Below are 27193 nucleotides of genomic sequence, written 5' to 3'. Positions count from 1 at the left end.
CCGCACAGAAAAACAGCGCGGATGCCATGCTGATTGTTCTGTGCATTAGCACAATCTGTTGTGGAGGAATGATGGTATGGGGGCACTTCCACTTTTTTTGGACACTTGACCCGTCTAGAGCCGAAAAGCTTGACTTGCATCTTTTCTGGGCTACAGTAGCTTCTAGACCTGGGAAGGATGTATCTAAAGTTTGAAATCAGATATTCCTTTTTAATCCTGCCAGAAATCAGAGGTTTCCATTTGGTACTGGGCAGCTCTCTTTTCTACTTGTGGACAATCTGCTGCTTGAGTTTCTTGAGTTTCTTCATACAAAGCTATTATGGACCTGTAAATGCAGCTCCCATAGATGTCTGAGACCTTAATGTACCTCCAGAAAAATTGTTGCATCTTCCATAAGATGCTGTATTATGGAGATAATCTTAAGTTAAACTAATGATGCTGTGGGAGAAAACATCCTAAGTGCAGAGCCGTACAGTATAAAGGTACTATACGCGGTACACTGAGTCCCAATGGCTCTGTGGTATTGAGCAGTATAGTCTCCATGTGCCTCTGTCCAGGCACCATGTACAAAGGCTTGCATGAGACCTTCAATTCCTTGATAACCCCTTTAAGGTGGCCATACTCATTAGAGAACTGTCAGCCAAACCTTCCGATTTTGGTGGGATCTGCCAACCATTTCATGTATATAAGGGCATCCAGAATCTCCACTTCTCAGCAGATATTGTTTGAGATGAGGTCTGAGCAGTTGGATATCAATCGCCCATTCCCTTTCTCCTTAGATAGATAAGCTGTTTTCCGAGGAATCTGCCAGTGGCTTTCTCCTTTCTCTTCATTCAGGACGTGTACGTACGGCGTGGTGTGTATGGAGGAGCTGGGAGCATGCGCCAGCAGCTATCTAATGTGTATGGCGGAGCTGGGAGCATGCGCCAGCAGCTATCTAATGTGTATGGCGGAGCTGGGAGCATGCGCCAGCAGCTATCTAATGTGTATGGCGGAGCTGGGAGCATGCGCCAGCAGCTATCTAATGTGTATGGCGGAGCTGGGAGCATGCGCAGGCAGCTATCTAATGTGTATGGCGGAGCTGGGAGCATGCGCCAGCAGCTATCTAATGTGTATGGCGGAGCTGGGAGCATGCGCCAGCAGCTATCTAATGTGTATGGCGGAGCTGGGAGCATGCGCCAGCAGCTATCTAATGTGTATGGCGGAGCTGGGAGCATGCGCCAGCAGCTATCTAATGTGTATGGAGGAGCTGGGAGCATGCGCCAGCAGCTATCTAATGTGTATGGCGGAGCTGGGAGCATGCGCCAGCAGCTATCTAATGTGTATGGCCAGTTTAGTTTATGCTCACACTACAGATTGTGTGAATTCAGATTAAACTGAAAAAAATTTACAAAAAAATGTACCTTCTTTTTCGAGTTTTTTGCTCGGCTGTACTTTGCCATCTAGTGGGGGTGTTTTTGGTTCACTTGTATTTTTTTTTTTCAGTTTTATGACAAAAAAGAAATGGTTACGAGAAGTGATACTGGTTGTCGTTTCTTCCACTGACATTGTTATAAAGACGTGAAAAGAAATAGAAATGTAAAAAAACATTGCTGACAGGATGTTCTGTACTTCTCAAAAAACATGGTCACGAATGTCTTGTAATACGAGTGTCAAACTAAGCCCTCATGCACAGTTTTTGCGGCTCGGATGCAGACCCATTCACTTCAATGGGGCTGCAAAAGATGCGGACAGCACTTTGTGTGCTGTTCGCATCCGTTGCTCCGTTCCGTGGCCCCGCCCCCCAAAAAATAGCATGTCCTATTCTTGTCCGTTTTGCAGACAAGAATAGGCATTTCTACAATGGGCCACCTGTTCAGTTTCGCAAATTGCGGAAGGAACACGGGCGGCTTCCGTGTTTTTCAGATCTGCAATTTACGGACCGCAAAAAAACGGAATGACCGTGTGCATGAGGCCTAAGCCTTATTTCACACAAGCGAGTTTTCTGTCCCGCTGTGCTCAGTTTTCAGAACATACAGCATCTGGACCAAATCCTGACCCATTCATTTCAATAGGTATGTGCACAGGAGAATTGTTTTTTCACGGACTTTCAGCATGTTCTATCTTTATTCGTTTTTTACGCAGGACTGGCTCATTTAGTCTTCATTCGCATGTCCGTGGAACACGGTCCGTGGGATACCGGACTGGCATCCTGCTTAGTGCAGGAGCGCACGGCGTCATTGGTTTCTATGACGCTGTGAGCTTTGTGCTACCGCCGCAGTACTGTAATACACTCTTATAGATCATATGAGTGTATTACTGTACTTTATTCGGTTTCGATACTATAAAAAAGTATTGCGATACTCTATTCCATTCCATACCATGCGAAAATAAAACCCAAAAAAGCCACGTGCAGTCCGCATTTAAAAAAATGGCGAATCGCTCAGTTTTTATTTATTTTTTCTGTTCCGGTGTTCACCGCATAGATTTTATTTTTTTAATATTTTAATAGTTTGGACTTTTCTGATGTGGCGATATGTAATATGTTTATTATTTATACATTTTATATGTGAAATTGGGAAAAGGTGGTGATTCATACTTAGTTATTAAGTAAAAAAAAAAAAATATATTTCCCCCCTTAGGGGTTAGAACCTGGGATTTTTTTCATCCCTTGTCCTATTCACCCCGATAGAGCTCTATCAGGGTGAATAGGACTTCACACTGTCCCTGCTGCTCTGTGCACACAGCATCAGGGATGTTACCATGGCAGCCAGGGCTTCAATAGCGTCCTGGCTGCCATAGTAACCAATCACAGCTGGGGTTCCGATCAGAAGCTGCCACTGCACCACCAATCAGGGGGAGGGGAGGGGACCCTGTGGCCACTGCCACCAATGATTTTAATATGGGGGGGTTGAGAGGGGCCGGCGCACTGTGCCACCAATGATTTTAATGGGGTGGGGGGTTGAGGGGGGGGGGGGCGCACTGCGCCACAAATGATAATTGCCCCTTAATACAGGAGGCGGGTACTGGCAGATCAGCGGCAGTTAACCCCTCAGGTGTCAACTGCCGCTGATCACAGCTCCCTGTCAGGGGCAGGGTGCCGGCTATGTAATTCTGCTGCCAGCACCTGCCTCCTGTATTATGTTTTAAAGACTACTTTTCCTGGGTCCAGACTTCAGTATTAGGCTACACAGAGCGGCGCCCAGAGATGTCCAAGCACTCACCATTATTCCTGGGCGCCGCTCCGTTCGCCCGCAGTGCCCCATTACTGTCTCCTCTCCTGCTCGATTTGCTAATTACTATAGGAGCAATGGGGAGGAGACATCAGCTTCTCTAGTGGGTGTTCCTTCTCCCTGGCTGTAGTGATGTCCAATCACAGCGCAGGGAGAAGGAACGCCCACTAGAGAAGCTGGTGTGTCCTCCCCATCGCTACGATAGTAATTAGCATATGGAGCAGGAGAGGAGACAGTAATGGCGCACAGCGGGCGAGTGCTTGGACATCACTGGGCGCCGCTCTGTGTAGGAAAAGTCGTATCATTGGTGGCGCAGTGCGCCCGCCCCTCCTCTGCCCCTCTCTTCCTTTTGGTGGCAGCGGCAGCACAGGGGGGAGGGAAGAGACTGCTTCCTTCTCCCCTGTGCTGCTGAGGGAACATGAGCGCACTGACAGCAGCGCGCTCATGTTCAGAGATACTAGACTGCGCAGAAGCGCAGTCCACTATCGATAAAATGGAAATCCCGGTATCGAAATTTCGATACCCGCAACAACCCTACAACCAATGACGCCGTGCGCTCTTGCACTAAGCAGGATGCCAGTCCAGTATCTCATGGACAGTGTTCCACGGACGTATGGATGAAGCCTTAAAACAATGGGTCAGTGAAAAAAAACTGACAGCACACTGAAGGACTGTCCGTTTTTCACTGATAGTTGCTAGGAAATCTCCAGTTTTTGTTCACAAGTGTGAAAAAGGCATAAAAACTGATTGCATCTGCACAAGAAAAATTAAAAAACTTAAAGGGTTCTCAGGAAATGATTGAAAATGGTTGCAAGCGATCTGTCCTAGAATGTGAGCAGGATGGTTGCCTCCGCTTGCAGCGTTGTCTTGGGGGGTGAGGGTGCGGAGCCTCATACACAATATACTACACATAGGGGGGCATACCTGTCAGACTGCCAGGATCACATCATTACCATCTGTTGTAGAGCCATGTACTGAGCCCCTTGTAGAGCCATGTACTGAGCCCCTCTCCCCCATTTTAAATCAATCCATGATCAACCGTTTAACAGAATTGCAGAAAACGCTGAAGGAAAACTGAGAGAGAAAAAAAAAAAACTGGTACAAGTTCCGTATCGCTCGTGGGAAATAAGAATCTTAAATTCTTATCAAATATTTCTTATTCTTAAATATTGCAGGCAGCCAGAATTGTATTAATCATCAGACTATGCTGTCCTGCTTATAGGGAACATGGTGTCTAACCTGAAGGCAGCATGTTTATAGAGCAGGAGGAGCTGAGAAGACTGATATATATGGTGGCTTTATGGGAAAATATTCAGTATAACTTGTAATTTATCAATTTATATCTCTGCTCTTTCTGGGCTTTGAAGTCCAGGAGAAGGTCCTATCTGTGTTGACAGCCTTCCCTCTGACTGACTGTGTATACAGAGACAGCTGTCAATCACTGATAGGACCGCCTCCCGGCCTTCACAGCCCAGAATGAGCAGAGATCTAAATGAATACGGTACATTTTACAGAATTTATTTTTTTTGCATAAAACTATATATCAATCTGCTCAGCTCCTCCTGCTTTATCACATTCTTCTGGCACATTATTTCTCATTTTCAATGTGATAGGTTCCTTTTAAGAGTGACATAGTGTGGGCACAAAAAATATTGTGCCATTTGATTCATACGAGGTATGAAAATGTACAGCAGACCCATAGTTAGGCCTCATTCAGACATCAGTGATTCATGGACGTGTGCAGTCTGTGTTCTCCGTGGGCAGCACATGTACCCATTCATTTTAATGTGTGTATTCACACATTGCTGTTTTAGCACAGAAGTATGGCCTATTTGATCTTTGATTACGGATCTATCACACCTATTAGGCCTCATGCACACGACCGTTGTTTCATTCCGTGTCCGTTGTTCCGTTTTTCTGCGGACCCATTGACTTTCAATGGGTCCGTTGAAAACTCGGCTAATGCACCGTTTTGTCAGCCGCGTCCGTGATCCGTGGTTCCAATCTGTCAAAAAAAAAACATAACCTGTCCTATTTTTTTTCACGGAAAACTGTTTGCGGACTTATTCAAGTCAATGGGACCGTGAAAAAACGCGGAGGCACACAAGATTGTCACCCGCGTCCGTTTTTTTCCTATCCTTTGCATGGCAAACTTTACTTAGACTTTTTTTTACTTTCCTTCATGTCGGGTGATCCTCCAAAAATAAAGGAAGACACGGAAACGGATCACGGAACCCCATTTTGCGGAACACAACAACGGTCGTGTGCATGAGGCCTTATTCTGTGGGTCAGTGAAAAACATGGACGCAACACAGACGCCATCCGCGTTTCACGGACCATTAAGAGGAGATGGTCTGAAAATTAATTTTCAGCTTTGCAGTGTCCATGGAATGCGGATGACACATGGACGAAAGACGGATCCATCACGGACATCTTCATGGTTGAATCTTATCACGGATTTCATCACGGACACAGATGTGTGAATGAGGCCTTCCACTCTAGTAAGGAGGGAAGTGCTCCGCCTGCTCCCAGCCCTGTCAGCAGTGGTTGACAAGCTGTGTGTACATGCAGACTAGGGCTGAAACGATTACTTGATTAAATCGAGTAACTCGACACCAAGTCCTCGATGCAAACTTTTTCTGCAAATTTTTCTTTGCGGAGAGCCTGATGGCATGGGGAGGAAGGGGGTGTGAGTTACACTGCCGATAGACAGGAAAACTAGCGCATATGCAGCCCATCCCCATTATTAGTCAATGGAGGCCACTAATGGATGGGACTGGTCACATGAACCTCAATCGGGGGCCATTTTGGGACCAGAGCACTAGGCTGCAGGTCAGTTATCAGCAAGGATTAGGTATATTAACAGCCAACGGACGTCTGCCCATTGCTTTAAAGGGAACCTGTCGCCATGAAAATGCAAGGTAAGCCTCATGCTGCATGTTATAGAGGCACTGAGCAGATTGATATGTAGCTTTATGGGAAAAGATTCAGTAAAACTTGTAATTTATACATTTATATTCCTGCTCGTTCTGGGCTTTGAAATGTATAAATTACAAGTTTTACTGATTCTTTTCCCAGAAAACGACCATAAATATCAATCTGCTCAGCTCCTCCTGCTCTATAACATGGAGCCTTCAGCTTAGAAACCATGTTCAACGTGACAGACTGTTATTAAAAGGAACCTATCACTAGGCGCCTTCATGTGCCATTCTCAGCACATATGCAGCAATACACATGTCGTGGGCAACCCCTCTAAGGACCATAGTTAAGTGCACAGGGAGCTGCTTGCACATCCATGATGCCCTATCAACTGGAAATACGAAGAGTCCTGGGGTCTTCTAATGGACCCTGAACTCTGTCCATACAGCGCAGACCTTTATAAGCCATATTGGTTGTTACCCATATTTCCCAGAAACGGCTTAAACTGATAAATTGCTGGTACAAATTTATATTGATTTGGTAGAATATGACAGAGCCTACAATAACCCAAAAACTGAACCTCACTCCCCAACCTGCTACAACTTGTACAAAAAAGAGCAAGGATTTAACAAGGTAAACAAATCTCATTTTATTCAATATAAATCACATGATCATTACAGGTGAGACTCAAAAGGGACAGAACATGGAGACTGGGCCACAAAAGGGCTCTACAATGTGGAGAATCACAATGGGGGATAATGTGACCAAATACAGCAGGTAACAGACAATTGACAGAAGCTGTGAATATTGGAGTAGTTGCGGGTGCAATTGCTGTTCCCTAGTATTGAACAACTACCTGACTCTTATTCACAGCGTCCAAACAATGGATGCTGTAGGGTATAATTGGACGGTGCAATACTACTCATAAAGATGGCATATAACAATAACTGCAAGCCACTAGTCCCACCCTAATCCAGATACCATGTTACCTACCCATGTTGCTGCTGAAAAATGGTGACATGGTTCCCCCACTGCTTCAACCTCGACACGTGTTTCGCCACATAGGCTTCGTCAGGAGGTACAAACACACTAAGACAAATTTGGGCATATAAAGGCTAAAGAGGAGGGATTAATTATCACTAACCATGATCATCTGTACCAAGGGTGTTCATGTTGTGAGACAGCCTCCTTCAGTGCTCCCTGGTCATTAAAATGCGACCTGATTCCAGCACTTCCTGGTGGCAATCACACCGCACATGTGTCAGCCAATCACATAATCGCTACCTGGTCACATGGTCCTGATGTCATGGACATGTGACCATCTCCCAGGTCCTTCAACCATAGCTGAAGATCCAGATCTCAAGATCTAAGGGAAAACATCCTCTCATCCATTGGTAGAATAGGACGTTGGTACTAATGAAAGTAGAGAGAGAGCCACTGCTTGTTAGTGCGTCTCTGATATGGCTGATGTAGTCAATAGATCCCCCACTGTTTGACACCTAAATGCCCTATTAGGATATACTGTAACATTGTCTAATCCTTTTAAGATTGAAGGGCTTGGTTAAACACAGAAAAACATGGCTGCTTTCTTCTAGAAACAGCAACTTTCTGGTGGATGGCCTGTGTCTGTTATTGCTGCTTAACCCTAGTTAAAGGGGGTTATCTAGGAAAAGATATTGATGACCTATCCTCACATCTACAAGGGCCCGGACCCCTGTCTATCAGCGGTTTGAAGAGGCCGGGCAGTACATCGGTTACATGGCCTAGTTGCAGCTTAAATCAAGTCAATGGAGCTAAGCTGCAATTCAAAGTAATCCGTATGATGTACGGTGCTGTGCTTGGAAAGCTGCCGAGAGCCCACAGCTCTCTCCAGAGTGCCGGTAAGTGCAGCAGCTCCTTGAAACAGCTGATATGTGGGGATGCCGGGACTTGGACCCCCTACCCATGTGATAATAATGACCTATCCTATAATTTCCCGGATAACCCCTTTAACCACTTCAACCCCCCTAGATGAAACACCCTTAATGACCAGGCCACTTTTTACACTTCTGCACTACACTACTTTCACCGTTTATTGCTCGGTCATGCAACTTACCACGCAAATGAATTTTACCTACTTTTTTTCTCACTAATAGAGCTTTCATTTGGTGGTATTTCATTGCTGCTGACATTTATACTTTTTTGTTATTAATCGAAATTTAATGATTTTTTTGCAAAAAAATGTCATTTTTCACTTTCAGTTGTAAAATTTTGCAAAAAAAAACACGACATCCATATATAAATTTTTCGCTAAATTTATTGTTCTACATGTCTTTGATAAAAAAAAAAATGGTTTGGGTAAAAGTTATAGCGTTTACAAACTATGGTACAAAAATGTGAATTTCCACTTATTGAAGCAGCTCTGATTTTCTGAGCACCTGTCATGTTTCCTGAGGTTCTACAATGCCCAGACAGTAGAAAACCCCCACAAATGACCCCATTTCGGAAAGTAGACACCCATAGGTATTCGCTGATGGGCATAGTGAGTTCATAGAACTTTTTATTTTTTGTCACAAGTTACAGGAAAATGATGATTTATTTTTTTTCCTTACAAAGTCTCATATTCCACTAACTTGTGCCAAAAAATAAAAACTTCCATGAACTCACTATGCCCATCATGAAATACCTTGGGGTGTCTTCTTTCCAAAATGGGGAAGTAGTTTGAAATCAAAATCTGTAAAAAATGGCCTGTGAAATCCGAAAGGTGCCATTTGCCCACCTAGGCGGCAGAAAAGTGTCACACATGTAGTATCGCCGTACTCAGGAGAAGTTGGGGAATGTGTTTAGGGGTGTCTTTTTACATATACCCATGCTGGGTGAGAGAAATATCTTGGTCAAGTGACAACTTTGTATAAAAAAAAATGGGAAAAGTTGTCTTTTGCCGAGATATTTATCTCACCCAGCATGGGTATATGTAAAAAGACCCCCCAAATCACATTCCCCAACTTCTCCTGAGTACGGCGATACCACATGTGTGACACTTTTTTGCAGCCTAGATGCGCAAAGGTGCCCAAATTCCTTTTAGGAGGGCATTTTTAGACATTTGGATCCCAGACTTCTTCTCACGCTTTAGGGCCCCTAAAAAGCCAGGGCAGTATAAATACCCCACATGTGACCCCACTTTGGAAAGAAGACACCCCAAGGTATTCAATGAGAGGCCTGGCGAGTTCATAGAAAAAAAAATTGGGGCATAAGTTAGCGGAAATTGATTTTTTTTTAGTTTTTTCTCACAAAGTCTCACTTTCCGCTAACTTGGGACAAAAATTTCAATCTTTCATGGACTCAATATGCCCCTCAGTGAATACCTTGGGGTGTCTTCTTTCTAAAATGGGGTCATTTGTGGGGTGTTTGTACTGCCCTGGCATTTGAGGGTCTCCGCAATCATTACATGTATGACCAGCATTAGGAGTTTCTGCTATTCTCCTTATATTGAGCATACAGGTAATGAGATTTTTTTTTCCGTTCAGCCTCTGGGCTGAAAGAAAAAAATGAACGGCACAGATTTCTTCATTCGCATCGATCAATGTGGATGAAAAAAAAACTCTGCCAAAAAAAAAGAGGGGAAAGGCGTCTGCCAGGACATAGGAGCTCCGCCCAACATCCATACCCACTTAGCTCGTATGCCCTGGCAAACCAGATTTCTCCATTCACATCAATCGATGTGGATGAATAAATCATTGCCAGGATTTTTCTTTATATACAAAGTGTTTGCCAAAGCATATGAACGCCACCGCCTCATCAGCTCATATGCCTCGGCAAACGTATCTTTTACTGCAGAGGAGAAATCTCATCTTGCAGCGCCGCATACACCGACTTGTGTGTAATCTGACAGCAGCGCAATGCTTCTGTCAGAATGCACATCAGTGCTGCAGCTAGCCGATCGGTTGGTCCACCTGGAAGGTAAAAAAAAAAAAAAAAAAAAAGAAAAAACCTTTATAGGACAAACCTCTCCTTCCCCATGGGACAATGTGCAAAGCGCAAATCGCCCAAAGATGTGGCAAAGTGCATTATGCACTTTGTCCCAGGTGAAAGGAGAGGTTTGCAGCAGCTCTGTGTGTGAATGGGCCCTAATAGCCCTGTGTGCCTGTCCTGGTGAGATGTGATCCCTATGCTAGGTGTACCTGTGTGTGGTACTTCCAGAAACACTCCCCTAAGCATAGGGCAGGGTGGTCAGGGCAGTCAGGACAGAAATAGCGTGTGTCACGCCTTATTCCACTCCTGCTACAGACACAACATCTTTTTCGGGGTGACGGTTGGGTTGAGGTACCAGCAACGACATTGGGGAAATGTCGCTCGTGTAGACGGCTAACTACACTGGTGGATGGGGCCACGGAACCTCCTGGATACAGGAGGTTCTCGATGATCTCTTCCTGAAATTTGAGGAAGGATCGTGTTCTCCCAGCCTTACTGTAGAGAACAAAACTATTATACAGAGCCAATTGAATTAAATATACAGACACCTTCTTATACCAGCGTCTGGTGCGTCGGGAAACTAAATACGGAGATAACATCTGGTCATTGAAGTCCACCCCTCCCATGTGAAGGTTATAGTCGTGGACTGAGAGGGGCTTTTCAATGACACGGGTTGCTCAATTTGGATTGTCGTGTCTGCGTGAATGGAGGAGAGCATGTAAACGTCACGCTTGTCTCTCCATTTCACCGCGAGCAGTTCTTGGTTACACAAGGCAGCCCTCTCCCCCCTTGCAAGACGGGTGGTAACGAGCCGTTGGGGTAAGCCCGCGCGACTAGTTCGCGCGGTGCCACAGCAGCCAATCTGTTCTAGAAACAAATGCCTGAAGAGGGCCACACTTGTGTAGAAATTGTACCCCTTGCCAAATAAGGGGGACACCAAGTCCCAGACTGTCTTCCCACTGCTCCCCAGGTAGTCAGGGCAACCGACCGGCTCCAGGGTCTGATCTTTTCCCTCATAGACAAAAAATTTGTGGGTATAGCCTGTGGCCCTTTCACAGAGCTTATACAATTTGACCCCAAATGTATTAGGGACTCATCTACGCAGATGTTTTGCTCAGGGGTATACAAATCTGCAAATTTCTGGTTGAAGTGGTCTATGAGGGGCCGAATTTTGTGGAGCCGGTCAAAAGCTGGGTGGCCTCTGGGACGGGAGGTGGTGTTGTCGCTAAAGTGCAGGAAACGCAGGATGGTCTCAAATCGTGTCCTGGACATAGCAGCAGAGAACATGGGCATGTGATGAATTGGGTTCGTGGACCAATATGACCGCAATTCATGCTTTTTGGTTAGACCCATGTTGAGGAGAAGGCCCAGAAAAATGTTAATTTCGGAAACTTGGACTGGTTTCCACCGGAAAGGCTGGGCATAAAAGCTTCCCGGGTTAGCGGTTATAAATTGTGTGGCATACCGATTTGTTTCTGCCACAACTAAGTCTAAGAGCTCCGCAGTCAAGAACAGCTCAAAAAATCCCAGGGCCGAACCGATCTGAGCTGTCTCAACCCGAACTCCAGACTGGGCGGTGAAAGGGGGAACTACAGGTGCGGCTGAAGTTGGGGACTGCCAATCAGGGTTTGCCAGCACCTCAGGGATTCTAGGGGCTCTACAGGCCTGTCTGTGCGGTGGCTGCGACGGGGTAACTACTGCACGTGCCACCGTACCAGCTTCAACTGCCCTTCTGGTGCTCGGCAGTGCTGGTACTAGGTCCAGGATGGGCTGCGCTGCTGGTGTATGCCTCACCACGTAATCCGACAGTGCCAGCCCCACTCTGCTGCCCTTGAAGTGGATCCTGCGCAACCTGTAGTCTAGCGACATGGGGCCGGGTACGCCTGGTGCTATCAGGGACCTCAACCTCCTCGTCCGAACTTTGAGTCAGACTGCCACTGCTTTCTACAGGTTCATATTCTGACCCGCTAGATTTATCAGATGAGGGTTCCCATTCCTCATCCGACTGGGTCAGAAGCCTATAGGCCTCTTCAGAAGAATACCCCCTGTTTGACATTTGGGCTACTAAATTTAGGGGTATTCCCTGAGACTACCCAAGAAAAAAAGCAAGCCTGTCTTACAAATGGGAGGCTAGCGAAGTCCCGGAGGCTGCTGCGTTTGAAAAAATATCAAAACTGATTTTTTTTGTCACTGCGGCGGGGCGGGCGTGGGTGAACGCACGTGTGGGCGAATGATCAGGCCTGATCGGGCAAACACTGCGTTTTGGGTGGAGGGCGAACTAAGGTGACACTAATACTATTATAGATCTGACTGTGATCAGTTTTGATCACTTACAGATACTATAAAAGTACAAATGCTGATTAGCGAATAAGTGACTGCGGTGGGCTGGGCGCTAAACGATCGCTAAACTACCTAACCAAGGGGCCTAAACTATCCTAAAACCTACCAGTCAATACCAGTGAAAAAAAAAAATGTGACAGTTTACACTGATCACTTTTTTCCCTTTCACTAGTGATTGACAGGGGCAAGAAGGGGTGATCAAGGGGTTAATTGGGGTGCAGGGGGGTGATCTGGGGCTATGTGTGGTGTTTGGTGCTACTCACTGTAAAGCCTGCTCCTCTGCTGGAACCAACCGACCAAAAGGACCAGCAGAGGAGCAGGGAAGCCATTTAACACATCATATTTACTAATATGATGTGTTAGATGGCTTGTGATTTGTCATTTTAAAAATCGCCAGCCTGCCAGCCACGATCATTGGCTGGCCGGCTGGTGACGAAATTGTGCTCGTTCATTTGCCGGCCCGTGATGCGCATGCGCGGGCTGGCTCAGTCTGAAATCTCGTCTCACGAGATGACGCACGGATGCGTCCAGGAGGAATGAATCGACCACCTCCCGGACCCATCTGTGCGTTACATGGTCGGGAGGCGGTTAAAGGGGACCCAGGACATCCTTCCATTTTCACCCCGGCAGCCCCCCTGACATGAACTGCTCCGATGCTCTCCTTTGCCCTGCACTAAATTGCGCAGGGCAAAGGCATTTTTTGTAGATCCGGTGACTTACCAGGACTCTTCATGGGACTGCCAGGAACCCCGGTGACGTCACCGACACTGATGGGCGGGATTTAGCTCTGCCCTAGCCAGTAAAATGGCTAGGGCAGAGCTAAAGCCCGCCCCTCAGAGCCGGTGATGTCACCGAACACACTGCCGGTGGAAGTTACCGCCCGGCAGTGTGTTATTGAAAACAAAAGAGCCCGTGCCCTGCGCGATTTAGCGCAGGGCAAGTGAGCGCATCGGAGCATGAGATGCTCCGATGCTAGCCTCAGGGCGGCTGTCTGGCTGAAAATAAGGGTATGTCCAGGTTCAGCTCTAAACCCGGACAACCCCTTTAAGTGAATGTGGCTAAGCTGCAAAACCAGACACAGCCCATGAGCAAGAGTTGCACTGGTTCTGGAAAAAAGCAGCTTTTCTAGTTCATCAATCCCATAACAACTATATAATTGCAGTGTTGGTGTCTTGGTTTTTTCCTGATCATATTGTACCCAATTAATAAAGCTATGAAGTATATATTTTTGGCAGAGTTTACTTTCAGTAGAATAAGGAAATAATAGCTTGTGTTTCTTTTCATAGATCGGACCCAGTTGCCTAGAAATATGATAGAAAACAGTATGTTTGAGGAAGAACCAGATGTGGTTGATCTTGCTAAAGAACCTAACTTAAATCCTCTGGAATCTGAAGAAGTGGAATATGAACCAAGAAGCTCTCGCCTACTTGTGCGTGGATTGGGTGAACACGAGCTGGATGATGATGAAGAAAATTATGAATCTTCTGCAAAACTCTTGGGCATGTCTTTCATGAACAGAAGTTCAGGTCTTCGAAGCAATTCAGAGAACTTATCGACAGATTCAAGAGGGACTATGTCCGGTTCCATCAGTGAGAACTGTGATTGTGGGCATTGTACTTGTTGTGATCTTAGTTTCCGTAATTACAGTCATTTACTTGCTTCCAAAGTGTACATTTACCAAAGAAGGATGTCATAAGAAAACTCATCCTATGGAACAGATATACCCTATTGCCACCAATGGAGAACTCTTCCCATGGACTAAAAGTAGACTTCCAAACTACATTAAACCCTTGGAATATGACATTACTCTTTATCCCAATCTCACCACCATGACATTTTCTGGCAAAGTTAACATAAAGCTAAATATTGTTGAGAACACAAAGGCCATTGTACTTCATAGCTCAGGTCTCCAAGACATACAGGCAAATGTCAATTTACCAGACGGTGCCATTCATAGTCTCTCCGTTTTGGAATATCCAACTTTTGAGATGATTGCAATGGTTTTGTCTGAACCTTTGCTGAAAGGAACTGAATGCTTGCTAACCATTGAATACCACTCCAACCTTTCAAGTTCTTACTATGGATTTTACAAAATCTCATATATGAATGAAAATAAATCCAGGTAACTATCAATGTACTGTAATTGCTGACTAACGCTGTGCAATTGAAGCAGTCAGTCCGGCATCATGCTCATTTTCAAGGGGATGTCCATCCAGTACCACAGCTCCAACCCAGTGGAGAGCCACCTATAGGGAGTCCAAGAGCCGTAGGTTACTCCTGAGACACTGGTCGGAGAACACTGTGTGTAGTACCACACTGGGAATGTTTTGTTGCTTGTATCTTTGACTCGTATATGTTGCTTTGTTAAAAATCAAAAATGTACTAAATATGTTTCAATCTTCTTGCCATTCCATCTTCTTTTTTTTTTTCACTTCCCATTGGCTTTTGTTTTATGGTCCCAATTCTGGACCGTTTCACTATTCTGAAAATGAATCCTGTTCTAATACGGGTTGATCAAGCTTTGAACATCTCTATTCCTCTGTGTGGGGGAAGGGAAGCAACAAGATCTCTCTTCTTGAACATCTGCCATTGGCTCCATTTTGTGAAAGCGCTTTGTATTAATATACAGAATGGTTTGATTTGCTCTCGAAATAACATAACCGCCTATCAGATTGTTACCATGAAGCAAAATAGTGGTGGGAGTGCAATCATGCTAATGTTGATTTTTGTGTCTCGGTACAGCAGGTGGCTTGCAGCTACACAGTTTGAGCCTCTCGCAGCAAGAAAAGCCTTTCCTTGCTTTGATGAACCGGCGTTTAAATCCACATTTCGACTGAAGATGAAAAGAAGTAAAGAATATATTTCTCTATCAAACATGCCGAAGGTATTCTTCTCTCCCTCATGCTGGTGTGTGATTATAAGTAATGAGAAGTCTACACACCCCTGTTAAAATGTCAGGCTTCTGTGATGTAAAAAAAATTGAGACAAGAATAAATCATTTCAGAACTTTTTCCACCTTTTAATGTGACCTATAAACTGTACAACTCAATTGAAAAACAAAGTGAAATCTTTTAGGTAGAGGGAAGAAAACTTAAACTAAAATAATGTGGTTGCATAAGTGTGCACACCCTTATAACTGGGGATGTAGCTGTGTTCAGAATTAAGCCTCTGATTAACCCCAAATAAAGTTCAGCTGTTCTAGTTGGTCTTTCCTGAAATTTTCTTAGTCGCATCCAACAGCAAAAGCCATGGTCCACAGAGAGCTTCCAAAGCATCAGAGGGATCTCATTGTTAATAGGGATCAGTCAGGAAAAGGGTACAAAAGAATTTTCAAGGCATTAGATATACCATGGAACACAGTGAAGACAGTCATCATCAAGTGGAGAAACTATGACACAACAGTGACATTACCAAGAACTGGACGTCCTTCCATGTCTGGGCTATGGAGTAGAGTGGCAAGATGAAAGCCTTTTCTTACGAACAAAAACCTCCAAGCCAGGCTACATTTTGCAAAAACACATCTGAAGTCTCCCAAAAGGATGTGGGAAAAGGTGTTATGGTCTGATGAAACCAAGGTTGAACTTTTTGGCCATAATTCCAAAAGATATATGTTTGGCCCAAAAACAACACTGCACATCACCAAAAGAACACCATACCCACAGTGAAGCATGGTGGTGGCAGCATCATGCCAAGGGGCTGTTTTTCTTCAGCTGGAACTGGGGCCTTAGTTAAGCTAGAGGGAATTATGAACAGTTCCAAATACAGTCAATATTGGCACAAAACCTTCAGGCTTCTGCTAGAAAGCTGAACATGAAGAGGAACTTCATCTTTCAGCATGACAACGACCCAAAGCATACATCCAAATCAACAAAGGAATGGCTTCACCAGAAGAAAATAACATTTGTGGAATGGCCCAGCCAGAGCCCAGACCTGAATCAGATTGAAAATCTGTGGGGTGATCTGAAGAGGGCTGTGCACAGGAGATGCCCTCGCAATCTGACAGATCTGGAGTGTTTTTTGCAAAGAAGAGTGGGCAAATCTTGCCAAGTCAAAATGTGCCATGCTGAGAGACTCATACCCAAAAAGACTGACTGCTGTAATAACATCATAAGGTGCTTCAACAAAGTATTAGTTTAAGGGTGTGCACACTTATGCAACCATATTGTTTTATTTTTATATTTTTTATTCCCTCTACCTAAAGGATTTCAGTTTGTTTTTCAATTGAGTTGTACAGTTTATAGGTCACATTAAAGGTGGAAAAAGTTCTGAAATCATGACTTTGTCTAATTTTTTTACATCACAGAAACCTGACATTTTAACAGGGGCGTGTAGATTTTTTATATCCACTGTAGTTAGGAACAGGGGATGGGAGGTAATACATAACTGTCCCTAATCACCTTGGTGCTGAAAAAAATGAACTTTGAATCCTGCAAGCACCACTTCCGCAAGTTCTCCGAGGCAGGCCCCAGGCTGTAGTGCTTCAGGTTCAGTGTATGAGCCACAGGCTATAGCAACCTCCTGTTTGGTTGGATACTACAGCTGTCACTGACAGCGGAGCCTGATGCTCTGCAGTCTACCGATATGCCATAAAGGTGGGACAACCCCTTTAAAGTGAGGGACAGCAAAGCTTCCACTACTACAACTTGTCCACCTGCCGTATGTACCAGAGGAGCCCCCATAACACTTTGCCTCCATCGAACATGTGTATGTCGGTATACTTTAATTCTACCATATGTAATGTGTTCCGTACAGTGGCATCTCTTAGAAAAAGCGTATCTGTTTTTAAGGAGACCCTATGTACTTCCTATGTCCAATTGCAGTACAGATCTCCAGCTTTGTCTAAACACATATTTTCTTTTCAGACCAACACATCAGTTCTCCCGGACGGTCTTCTCCTTGATGAATTTGCCACCAGTGTAAAAATGAGCACCTATTTGGTTGCTTTTATAGTGTCTGAGATGAAAAATGTAACTGCAAATGTGAATGGGACTTTGGTAAGTTTAAAGCAACTGATATCAGTATCTGTCTAATTATTTGTATACCCCTATCCCTCTCTTACCTTTACAACTGGTCTACGTAAGAACATTGCATAAAACCACCTTGCGTATTCTTATAGAGCATAGAGAATCCTTAGCGAAATAGAATTTAATTATCCAACTAAGCGATGGGATTTACTGTATGTCCGTCCATCCATCTTTTCCTTGTGTTTTTTTTTTTTTTTTTTACTACTTTATAGATACGATTTAAGATTTTTAATGTAAGATATCGATATTTCGATGCTTGGGGCATCCCTAGTCTACAGTTAATTTCTCTTAGCTGCATTTTCTTGTGAGACTAAAACATTTCTTTATTATCAGGTATCTGTCTATGCTGTACAGCAGAAGATGGACCAAGCCCAGTATGCACTGAATGCTTCAATTGTCCTGCTTGAGTTCTTCTCAGAGTACTTCCAAATTGAATACCCCCTTAAAAAATTAGGTTTGTAAGCCTGTTCAGAGAACGTTTCATCTGAAGTTTACCATGTTGGAGGGCGAATCAGAGCTGGGGATCTGGGGACATATTCTTCTGAAACGCACATCTACATCAGAATAGGAAGTGTATTTTGTATCTGTTTGATTCCTTCTGTAAGGTACAGATGAGGCCTTCTTAGGCAGTACATACAGGGGGAGAGTGCATCATTGTTGGGGCTCATGCACATGACTGTATTTTGCGGTCCGCAAAACACTAATCCCCGATATAAAGATATCTGCGTTGCATCCATTTTTATTTTTTTTTGCAGATCCAATGCCTGTCTTTGTCCGCCAAACGGACAAGAATAAGACATGTTCTCTTTTTATTTTTATTTTTTTGCGGAACAGACATGTAAGACATATGGACACAGAATGCACACGGAGTCATATCTGTTTTTTGGTTCCACTTACAGACCTGTAAAAAAACGGAACAGAAACGGAAGAAAAATATGTTTGTGTGCCTGAGCCCTTAGGATGAGCGTTTAAGGTTGACCATACACATAAGAATAAAGTTGGATGGCCGACAATCATTTTCAAAACTAGTGAGAAGGATGTCTGCCCCAGGAAGGTGGTTGTCCAGGTTGGAAAATATCAGCCGTTGTTGGAAGGAAGTACGTATGTGTGTACCGTGATCGGCTGAATTTGGACAATCGTTTGCCATTGTGTTCACGGACCAGGAAATCAGGCTCCCGACCCTCATCATTTAGTGTAGTCTGGCAAGTTGCTGGTGGGATCATTGTCTCATGTGTATGGCAGGCTTTAGTCTGTGTTTGTGGTACTCTACAATATACAGTATGTGAATAGGAGTTTTCACAATCTCATAGGTTTATATTTAAACCTCCACCATGATCTGTTCTGGTGTGTGGGCTCCTTGTGGAAAACTGGCAAACTTCATCCATAGTCAACCATCAGCTTCCTCTCCATTCATATGGGGACTCCGAACCCCCTTGTTCTCATGATCGGTGGAACGCCCAGTAGTCGGACCACCATTAATCACACACTTATTTCCTAAAATAAGTTACGTCTAAATCTTCGGACAACCCCTTTAAACAGCTGACACTGAGGTATATAATAGACCTGATTAATCCACTTTTTAGCCCAGGTTATTTTTTTAACTCTAACTATACTTTAGGCAGCACAGCTCGGAGTGCACACTTAATTAGTAATCCCCGGTAGTCCTCTCTCATCCCTGTCACGCTCCAGGCCATGCTCTCATGTTTGCTGATCTACATGAATTGATTTGCATCTCATTGCACATCATGGAGCTCCACATTATCATATCTCTTGATCAGTTGCTTGTTCTCCGTGTGATTACTTTGTGCCGTCAGGTGAAAACACTCGATATGCCCTCAGAGTCATCATTTTGTGTGTTTGGTGATATAAAGCTATGATTGATATTCCTTCTCAAGGAGCTCTTCAGATGATGGGTAGTGGTAATCGGGAGACATTTATCAGGTTTTGGTGCCATCTACAAAATATTCTGTTGATTTTAGGCAAACATACTATTACTGCTGCTTTTTGGCTCAGAATCGGAGCACTTGAAAGCCGCCAAATGCTTTGGCGCAAGCCACCATTATGTTGTCCGTCCATGACCAGGCAGGGAGTGGAGACACCATGTTGGGAGAGATCTGTGGTGGACGGAGGTAGCACAGTATGTGACCCTCGCATACGTCTTTCCACGAGTAGAAAAGTGTAGTATATTTCTTTATAAACTATTTTATGCAGAAAAAGAAAGTCCTAGCAATTGTGTGGACATCTTTCTCCATTGTGATGTAGGTGAAGCATGTTCATGCAGTGACAGGGCATCTGTCAGCAGATTTGTACCTATGACACTGGCTGACCGGTTGCATGTGCGCTTAGTAGCTGAAGGCATCTGTCAGTCCCATGTTCATATGTGTCTGCATTGCTTAGAATAACTATGTTTTAATATATGCAAATGAGCCTCTAGGAGCAATGGGGGCGTTGCCATTACACCTAAAGGCTCTGCTTTATCTGCAACTGCTGTGTCCTGTGTGTGTGGTGGCGTGTACATTGTCAAAGTGCAGAGGGCACAGCAGTTGCCAAGAATGTGGAGCCTCTAGGTGTAATGGCAACGCCCCCGTTGCTCCTAGAGGCTAATTTGCATATATTAAAACATCATTTTTCTCAGCAATGAGGGCGCATTTGAACATGGGACCAACACAGATGCCTTCAGCTGCCAAGTACACATGTAACAGGTCAGCCAGTGTCATAGGTACAAATCTGCTGACGGGTGCCCTTTAAGTAATTGTGAAACTTTCTTTTCTACTTTGTGTTTCAATTCCTCAACATTTTCAAGATCTAAGTGTTTATACACCATTCAACTCCGTTTTACAGTTTTTATATACTGTATAAAACTAGTTCTTTGTAATAGTCACATTATATTAGTTATCTTGTACTGATCTTCTTTGTACCATAGTGCAGAGCTGCATTCGGAGCTAAAATCGTTTCCAACGACAACCAGCAGAATTGTAATTACAGCTCTGGAAGATGGGACAGGCCGTAAGCCAGGATTAGTGCAGCAATTTTTCTGTAATATGCTATAATGGTTGGTGTTAGTATAGTTGCTGGGTACTGCAGTTCTAAGATGGGAAATACAGTTGGTAAATGTCAATGACAATTATGAAGATTGTGAAATGTATTTAAAAGGATACTTGTCACGTAGTATGTTGGGATAGAATATGAATATACATGACTGCCTATTGTCAGTAATTGCACTTTGAATGCACTGAGTTATTAAGCTGGTCTTGTAGACTCGCTTTATAGCTTCTGGAATAAAAATGTGTTACAGCGTATGGACGTCATAGAGGGGGTCCTCTCTATAAGACCTCAGATCAGATCCCCCAAATTAGACCTGCATTTATTATTACACCTCAGATCAAACCCCCATCAGACATAAATAAATGAACTTGTCTCTCCTGCTCAGGAGGGCAGCCAATCCAGCGGCTCTTATGCGCTCACTGCTCCCTTTTCTTCTTTGGGCGCCTCTTTGCACTGTCAACTGTGAGGCGCTCGGAGTCAGGATAGCAGTAGGACAGTGCAGCATGGAGCCCAGGGAAGACCATGGAATAGTGAGTACAGCCAGCACCATGAGCGCTGTATTCACCACTCCCTGGTCTTACTGTGTAATAGTGAGCACTCCCTAGTATTCGCTGCATAAGACGCACTGCCATTTCCCCCCCTATTTTGAGGGGGAAATAAGTGTCTTATGGAGCAAAAAATACGATAGGTCTCACAAATTTTGTTAAAACGACCCTCCAGTTCAAGAAAAAAAAAATCGCATTAATTGGGAGATGAACAGAACACTTAATTGGTGCCCTCCTATTTTTCTTTTGAGCTGCAAATCTGCCGATTCCTGGGCTCTTCTTCGACCATCTTGGATGGCAGCACTGCCTCTCAGACTTTCTGATGCACACTCTACCTTTGGTAGCCCAAGACACTTCCTGCTGCTCTTGGGTTAGCCAGCGCTGCTCATGTGAACAGTGCTTGCCAATCCAAGAGCAGAGCTGAGCAAGTAGGAAGTGGGCTACCGATGCACAGTGTGTCTGAGAAGCGGAGCGGCCATCTTGGATTGCAGAAGAAGAGCCAAAGAATTGGCAGATCTTCAGCTAAACTGCTAAAAAGATGAAAAGGAGGTCACCAGGTCCTGTTCATTTCCCAGTTAATGTTTTTTTTTAATTATTTCTACAACTTGAGGGTGGCATTAAGCATTGCTAGTAATGAGCATTAATATTTTGGTCTGTGATTTGTGTTATACAGATCTAGTGGCTATTCCAGACATTCAAGCAGGAGCCATGGAGAACTGGGGTCTGCTTACCTTCCGGGAGACCACACTTCTGTACAAAGAGAATTCCTCATCACTTATGGATAAGCAGTTAATTACTGAAGTCATAGCTCATGAATTGGCCCATCAGGTACAAACTTTTAAAATATATGGGTTTTTTTTGTGCTGCATGGAGGCTTTACTAATTTGTGAATTCATAGTCTGTGAATTGCAAACTTCTCGACTGGCTGATTGGTTAAGGGGACCCTGTCACTACTTTCTTCCATATCTGCCAGCACAATGAGTTGGGGAAAGGGCTATTGAGTGTTGGCAGATAGGTATTTATACAAAGCAAGGGCTGAAATGATTACTCGATGAAATTGAGTAATTCGACACAAAAAAATCCTCTATGCAAATTTTTTCTATCGAAGATTCGTTTGTGCCATGTGACCATGGAGTGGGAGTGAAGCGCTTGCTATTACTCCTGCTCTATGGTCTCCCGCTGCGTTACTCGCCTTTCCAGCAGGCGGCCTCTGGACACTTCACAGCACGTCCTTGGTCCCGCGCTGCACTGACATACGCACGCCGTCGCCTGACGCGCTGTGTGACGTCAGGCGCAGAGCAGCACGGAACGATGGAGTGTCGGAAGTGCCCCTGCTGGAAAGCTAAGTTTGTGAAACCGAGGGGGTGGGGGTGCGACTAAGGCCGGGCACTCGGAGTGCACAGCGTCATAGCAACCAATGATGCTGTGCAATCCAGGTGTCAGGAGGAGCAGGGCAGCAGAGACTATGGCACAAGGGGGGGGGGGGGAGCTGATGGCACAGGGGGGGGGGGGGGAGCTGATGGCACAAGGGGGGGAGAGCTGATGGCACAAGGGGGGGGGAATGATGGCACTAGTGGAGTAGAGCTGATGGCACTGGGGTGGGGGAGAGCTGATGGCACTTGGTGTGAGAGAGCTGATGGCGCTGGGGGATAGTGGATTACTAAAATAATCGTTTACTGCAGCCCTATACAAAGCACGGTGTGCTTCTGAAGATATACTTAAAACCTGGCGCACGGCCAACTATAAAATGCTGTGCTGGAGGAGATGTCTCCAGTGTGTGCCTCTTCTTTTGCCCTTAAACATTTTATCATGTAATATTTAGGCGCTCATACGGGGACTCAAGTGTTAAACTATGGACTCTATTCTAGTTATTGTTGGAGGGCTCAGTGGTCAGAACCCTACTAGTCTATATATTACCCATTTTTGGGGCAATTTTTATATTTTTTAAGAGGTTCTATGAGCCCCAAGAAAATCCATGATGTGGGACAAAAGTCTGGTCAATCGATAAGCCTTCTGTCGGGCCGGCAATTCCTCTGTTCCCTCTGGCTGTGGGCTCTACCCCTCAGGTCCCGAACTGATGCGTTCCCAGTCTTCCTGTTCAGATGCATTTGCTGTAAATACAGCTGAACAGGAACACCCTTTAAGAACCCTGTCTTCCATTCTCCATGATGTTAATGCCCTTCTTTAATCTAGGTTCTTGTCTTGCAGTGGTTTGGAAACCTTGTGACTATGGAGTGGTGGAATGATCTGTGGCTGAATGAAGGCTTTGCAACGTACATGGAGTACTTTGCTTTGCAGTCAAAATTTCAAGACCTGAATGCTGTGAGTATAATTATTGCTTTAAATCTCAGGACAGAATGTCAGAATATGAGCCACTCTTGTATAAGCAGTAAGAATGAGCGGACAGATGGGTAGATTGAGAACATAGATCCCAAGGTAAGTTGTCAGTGAGCTGAGATTAGACAGACAGATAGTGGAGAGTAGGAGAAGGTAGGTGTTTGGCAGAGGTAGCAGAGATAGAAGGGGTAGGTGGAATTTTAGACACTAATATACATGAGAAGAGGGCAGGTGGACTTATAGATGGGTTAGGTAGGTGGACAGCAATACATATAGTTTTATGGGGTAAGTGATCAGTTAGACGTTTAGATACATTGGGTAGGTAGGCAGTTAGATGTTTAGATACATTCTGTAGGTGGGCAGGTAGACGTTTAGATACATTGGGTAGGTGGGCAGTTAGATGTTTAGATACATTGGGTAGGTGGGCAGGTAGACGTTTCCATACATTGGGTTGGTGGGCAGTTAGATGTTTCCATACATTGGGTAGGTGGGTAGTTAGATGTTTTGGATATATGGGTAATTAGACATTTAGATACATTGGGTAGGTGGGCAGTTAGATGTTTTAGATACATTGGGTAGATAGGCAGTTGGAAGAGGTATAACAAAAGAGTTTTGGACACATGAGCAGGCTGGCAGAGCGACAGACAGGAAGGAGGAGCTGACTGGCAGTCCTAGAGATCTCTCGTTGGGTTATGTAGTTGGCACTCTAAAGGTAATGTTATACAGGGCATGCATCTTGCAGATGGACATATATCTATACAGTAGGGCCGGTGGCTGGCAGGAAGCATGTGAGACATATTGGGAAAGGTATGGAGATCAGGTGGACACATGCATGGTGTGTGGAGATAATAGTCACTGGCTACACCCCTGCGTGCTACACATACAGTAACTGATTTTGTAGAGAAAGCAACTGCATTGCACAGTAGCAGGTCTACAAAGAAGACCGGGCTTAAATACCTGAGCAGGGATGTCAAAACTGATATCAAGCCATAGGCAGTGTTAGGTTGCAATCTTAACTGGTAAGATGACCGTGGCTCCATTTTTATAGTGGTGAAATGATTTTGGATGATTTTATTCCTTAAGGTTGTTACCCCACTGACACAATCTATGGATAGGTGACAAATGTCAGATCACTGAGGAGAGGAGTTCCCCGTCTGAATGGACCATTAGTCTGCATGTTGGTTCACCACTCTGCTCACTTCTATGGGACTAATGGAGCACTGCCGACGTCAGTCTTGTAGAAGTGAATAGACCAACATGCGCACTAATTGCCCATTCAGACAAGGATCTTGGGGGCTCCCATTTTAGGGATTGTTGGGGTCCCTGAGGTGATAAAAAATCTACAAAAGATCCATGTATGAAATATCAGCAGATTATTTTAGCTGAACTTCCCCTTCTTAGTGTTATCCCAGGCCACAAGATGGCAGTAGAGGCATGTTTTGACAGCTGTTTCTTCAATCTCCTAGTATATATGTGTGTGTACAGTATATAGAGTCTCATACATGTGCCTTATACGGAGGATATAAGGAACTGCATCAAAAACCGTGAACATAGAAACCCAGCCTTCTTTCAAAAAATTTCTTTCCTGCACACAGCACTGGATGGGAAAAAAATATGTTCACTTGCTGAATTTGAAAAACCCAGTTTTTAGAGGTTGAATGAAATTAGTTTTCCCAATTTTTATTTTTTTTCCCCAGTTGTCTTTTAGGAACGTTTAGTGTGGGGGTCACACGTGGCAGATACCTCGGATTAGCCTTATTTTCAGATGGCTAATCTGCAGTATTGACCGTTACCAGCAAAGTAGATGTTGACATGTAAAGAAGTCTCATCCTTGCACTGTGGTGCAGATGTGAAATCTGTGGCATGTCAATTTAAGTGCTCTTCACCCTTTGCAATAGTGAGCCATTTCCATGTACAAAACACATCATTTATATGGCTTTTGTTGCAAGTTTTTGTACCAGATCCTGTGTAAAAATCCACAGCTGACTTTTCCACTTGGCAAGTTCAGAAAAATTGCGGCAAAAAAAAACAAAAAGGGGACTTCGACCAAGATGTGGGAATAGGCCCTTACTGTACAATTGAGGAGTTTGTTAGACTGTTCTAGGAAACAGTTTAATTACTTTTTTTTTCCGCTGATATGGGCCTTCGTATTCACACTGTGTTGGATGTGAGCAGACTTTTCCTGGTGCAATGGAGATTCTACTTTCTATTAAGTGTAAATTACTGGATTCGCTGCTTCCCTAGAAGACTGTATGATTAATAATTCAGAATGGGGGATAGGATTTATTGGTTGTCTCTTGTACTTCCTTGATATTTATTCCACCCGGTGTCTTTAGAGGGAGGGCATGAGATAAAAGCTCTTTGCTGTCATCTTCTGGCACTTTTGAGCAGTCAGCAGGATCTCTACGTGTTGCCTGTAGATCCAATGTGTCTTCTCCCAGACTTGCACCGTGGTGGAAGTTTTCTGAAGGAATTAACTATAAGCATTGATGTAAGTAAGGACACTGGTGGCGGGGTATTCAGGTGGAGAAATGAGCCACAGTCCCAATGTACCATGAGATACGGGATCTTTAGCTGCATAGTATGTGCTAAGGGTACATGGTTGTATCTCATACTGTACACAGTCCAGAGCCCGAGGGGGCTGTTGAAGCGAAGGGCATTATTTGGGTGACACGGCCACATTGCACTTCCAGCATGTGAAAAGTTTATGGACACTTGTCAGAATTCAGCCGTCAAAAAAAACCACACAGAACATGAACGGTATTGATCCGCACTGGATTTGGCAGACGTCCGCTTCAGATACAGCACCACTTTCCGAGACCTATCATGTAAAGAGCAATGCACCTGTGTGTGATCTTTGCATAATTGACCATCCCTTGGAAGAAAACAGTGAAGGTTCTCATTCAGTGACAACAAGCAGAGATTTTTAACGCTGTGAGGGATTGACGCACAGTGTACAACATTTTTAAGATTTAAAAGTAATCTTCTTGGAAAGGAGGGGGGTCTTATCAAAGAAGATGGCCACTAGCATTGATATATGGTGGAACTGAAAATTGGTCTGGATAATAAGTGATCTTCTTAAAAAGGTGGTCATCTGCAGAGGTTTCACTGTGTATTTATTGCATTGACTTTTTGCTATACTCTGTTTACTAGATAATATAAGATGCCTTTATTGTCACTGTACAATACAATGAAATGTTGTTTGGAGCAATCCTAGATGCCATGGACAGAGGAACAAAGAACTGACATTTAAATAAAGTATTACAATAGAAAAGAAGAAACACATTGCACTAGAAAGCATTACTGTTCACAGTCCACAGCATATATATATATATATATATATATATATATATATATATATATATATATATATATATAGCAAGAGCAAAGTAGGAAGTGCTTATGAATATATGAATAGTAGTATTGATGTGATTAGGGTGGCACTGTGCATACTGTGTTTCCTGGCAGTCCCAAAGCAGTTAGGGCCCTGTACAGAGCTCACCCCAGTGTGATCTGGAAATTTCAGGAGATCTTTTTTACCGAGTTTCTTAAAGGGTAACTGTCATATATATTTTTTTTATTTGCTAGTTTATTAGAGCTAGGCATGTGTACCTGAGTTAGTCTGTCAATGATTGTCAAAAGATCTGTAATTACCTTATAATAACAGCTTTCATTAATGTCCTCTGTCCCTTTCCACTGCTCCCTTAAAAGACCGTTGCTAGGGCTTGTCTGTCTTCCTTTTAGTATAAACAGAAGACGGAGGGGCGGTCCTTCACACTGCATGCCTGCATTAGGCTTAAGAGTGAGGAGGTGTGTCCCT

The 27193-nt window shown here is 44.2% G+C and overlaps 1 protein-coding gene across 1 annotated transcript in view; it reads left to right on the top strand.

The window, feature by feature from the left end:
- The window catches only part of LOC122924659 (leucyl and cystinyl aminopeptidase), a 106253-nt gene that overhangs the window by 41151 nt on the left and 37909 nt on the right, over positions 1-27193 (top strand). The window contains 7 exon segments of the mRNA XM_044275979.1: positions 13709-13971; positions 13973-14544; positions 15165-15306; positions 17285-17416; positions 17780-17900; positions 21710-21864; positions 23245-23358. Of these exon segments, the coding sequence (XP_044131914.1) occupies positions 13709-13971; positions 13973-14544; positions 15165-15306; positions 17285-17416; positions 17780-17900; positions 21710-21864; positions 23245-23358 (1499 nt within the window).

The sequence above is a fragment of the Bufo gargarizans genome, chromosome 1 (genome assembly GCF_014858855.1).
Source record: "Bufo gargarizans isolate SCDJY-AF-19 chromosome 1, ASM1485885v1, whole genome shotgun sequence".
NCBI classification, from domain to species: Eukaryota; Metazoa; Chordata; class Amphibia; order Anura; family Bufonidae; genus Bufo; species Bufo gargarizans.
This window is presented reverse-complemented; position numbering and strand designations above follow the sequence as displayed.